Source organism: Pagrus major, chromosome 1 (genome assembly GCF_040436345.1).
Source record: "Pagrus major chromosome 1, Pma_NU_1.0".
NCBI lineage: Eukaryota > Metazoa > Chordata > Actinopteri > Spariformes > Sparidae > Pagrus > Pagrus major.
Window position 1 is genome coordinate 33,677,393 of NC_133215.1, and position 3,260 is coordinate 33,680,652.

A 3,260-nucleotide genomic window follows, 5' to 3' on the forward strand; every position below is an offset into this window, starting at 1 on the left:
TAGCGTAACGTCATTAGCATATTACAGCTACGTTACGTTACAGCTAGGCAATAAGTTACTATTTATCAACAGCTAAGTTAGCCACTTCTAAAAGTTATTGAGGGCCAAGAGACTAACAGATGCTGCCGTCAGCTTTAATCATAACGATCACTTCCACATTGTGGCTGAAAACTAAACCTGCATGAGCCTCGGACCAGCTGTGTCCCAGCTGTTGTCTGAGTAGCACCAGACCGTGACACAAACGTGCCCGTAAACCGTAATCTCTTGTTTATGACAGATAAGACACACAAATACACACATCGTAACGCGTATATGATAATCCATCCAGCCACTCCGTTGTCCGGTAATTACCGGACTTTGACCGTTAAAATTTGCCGAAGTCCGATATTTTCAAACCCCGCCGGTCAAAATGACCGGTGAAAATATTCCCTCATAAAAAAAAAATATATATATATACACATAAAAATAATAATAATAACAATAATAAAAACAGACAGACACACACACACACACACACACACACGAAGTGCCCGCGATGTGTGGAACGAACATTTTTCTATTTTCATGCGGAACAAAATTTGTAGCACTTGTTTATTCAGTCTTGCAAAGCGCGCAGTACCTACAATAAAAACAACAACGTGAGCGGGAAAACGAGAGGGACAGGAGAAATGTCGAAGCAGGCTAACTTAAAAAACTATTTTCTGAAACAAAACGTTCGTTCAAAGGAGACGGATGAGGCTGAAATCACGGAGGCGGCGGCAGGTGATGAGCCTCCCGCTGAGAAGAAAAAAAAATCTCGATTGTTCCGGCCTGAATGGAGAGAGAAATATCCCTGGCTGAGGTATGAAGTTGTGGATGGAAATGAAAAAATGTTTTGCTCACAATGCGAGAAGTCAGGCAAGAAGAATGGATTTACGAGAGGATCAACAAATATGAGAAATTCATCTCTCGTTGAGCACAGTCAGTGCAATGATCACATCGTTGCGGTCAGCTTATTGTCACAGCAAAAAACAATGGAAGCACAATGTGAGAAGGCTGTGGAAAAAAATAACAAGAAGCTGTGCTCTCAGCTACAAGTTGTCTTTTATATGGCCAAAAATGACGTCGCGTGTCACCAGTATGAGGGATTGACTCAGCTACTGGGAGCGGTTAAGGCTCCAGATTTTGTCACGCGTGATGGCATTTACCGGCACAGCGACTCCGTGGATGACATGGAAAAGGCACTAGAAAGTGTTGTGATGAAGCAGTTGGATGAAAAGCTAAAGGGGAGTGACTTCATTGGAGTTATTATTGACGAGACGGTAAATATTACCGTGGACAAGAAACTGATTATTTATGTCAAACTGGAAGAAAAAGGGAAGGTTGAAACACGTTTGCTGGGGAATTATGATGTGCACTCCGGGGACGCACAGTGCATATTCAACAAACTGGTTGAGGTGCTGCGCGAGAGGGATGTGGAACTGTCCCGTGTCATCGGCCTGGGCTCAGACGGAGCTAGTGTAATGATGGGGAAACGTGCTGGAGTCGGTGCTCTTCTGAGGAGAGAGAGCGCGTTTTCCATTCAGGTGCACTGTGTTGCGCACCGAGTGGCACTGGCCGCGCAAGATGCTGCAAAGTCTGTGGACCAGATAGGGGCCTACAAGCGCACAGTTTCGTCTGTGTACTCCTTTTACAAGCACTCAGCTAGCAGGACCAATCGCCTCCGTAAACTGACAGCAGCGCTCAGTGATGAAGACATGACAAGCCTAAAGCAGCCCTGTGCTGTCCGCTGGTTATCGTTGCACAAGGCAGTGGAAAGCATGAAAAGTAACTGGCCTGCTCTAGTGATGGAGCTAAATGAAGAGGCAGTAGGAGGAAGTGCCCAAGCCCAAGGCATCCTGGGTCAAATCCAGCAATACAGCTTCATCGCCTTGACCCACACACTGTCTGATGTGTTACCTGTGATGACCAAACTGAATATGGTTTTCCAGAAAGAAGATGTAAATCTGGCCACAATCAGACCAATGGTTAACGCATCAGTTGCGGCACTAACACAATTACGAGATGCGCCAGGTCCAGAAGAGGAGCGGTTTGAGGCGGAGTGTGTACACAACATGTACACGGATGTCCAAATGACACACGCAAGTGACCGGGCCGTGCAGGTTTTCAAAAAGACCAGAGCAGACTACATCAAACATTTAATAGATGCGCTACACAACCGGTTCCCTCAGAATTCACTGGATCTACTGAACTGCTTTGATGTCCTCCTGAACCCCTCCCGATACCCACAGAGAACGAGTGGTAAGTTAAAGCTAATGTGATTAACTGAAATACCTTTATACACGATCTAATCATCATCATCATAACAAAAATAATAATAATCAACAGGCTGTATGACAAAAGAGGAGTGTAGCTATTAAAAATAAAATGCCATAGCATATATCGGCTTATTTATTTTTTTTAAAAGTTTTTTTTATTTTTTATTGACGTTTCAATCGCCTACAGAGAAAGAAAACCACTGATTAATTATTGCTCCGTCCTTTTGCTCAGAGCTTTCGGAGTATGCGGAGCCAGCCATCGAGACCATCATTGGTCATTTTGGGAGAGAAATCTCACGTGAGGACGAGTCGGCTGCAGCAGCCCCTCTCATCGATGGCACAAATGTTAAGAGGGATGGCATTGCTGTCATGTCAGCGCTCCGTGGGTACGGAGGCTTGGACTTCAGAAAAGGCTGTGAAGTTCTGATCCGGGATTTTGAAGACATCTACCCTGAGTGGGCTAAACTGGCAAAAATAGCTGGCGTCATCCCTGTCTCCAGTGTGCCTGCAGAGCGAGGCTTCTCTCTGCAGAACCGAATAAAGACGGCTCAGCGAAGTCGTCTGGGGGAGAGCAAGGTGACGCGGCTGATGAGAATCTCCAGCTGTGCGGAGACCTTGAACACCTTTGATTTTTCAGCAGCTGCAGAACATTTTACACGCGCGAAAATGCGCAAGAAGTGAAATAGACAGAGAGAGAGAGAAGTTAAGGGAGTAGCCGAGAGTTGTTTTGTTCTTTGTTTTTTACAAAGCGGCGGACTTTTTATTACCTATTATTTCAGCGGCACGCCGCGTTAAAAAAAGAAAAGAAAAAGAAGAGCCAGTCCAGATAGCCTACTGTTTTATGTTTAGAAATTGTTTTATCTGGACTTCAGTTTCTCTGTTATGGGCAGGCTTGTACAACACTTAGGCTATTTTTTTTTTTTAGAATTTTAGGCCTATTTAGCTTATTGTAATTGTCAGGTA

The 3,260-nt window shown here is 44.7% G+C and overlaps 1 protein-coding gene across 1 annotated transcript; it reads left to right on the forward strand.

The window, feature by feature from the left end:
- The first annotated feature begins 1,088 nt into the window (after nucleotides 1-1,088).
- LOC141001795 (uncharacterized protein C17orf113-like) lies at nucleotides 1,089-2,978 on the forward strand. The gene is made up of 2 exons (XM_073472979.1): nucleotides 1,089-2,280; nucleotides 2,530-2,978. The coding sequence occupies exons 1-2, from the start codon at nucleotides 1,089-1,091 to the stop codon at nucleotides 2,976-2,978; spliced, it is 1,641 nt and encodes a 546-aa protein (XP_073329080.1).
- Nucleotides 2,979-3,260: the final 282 nt, after the last annotated feature.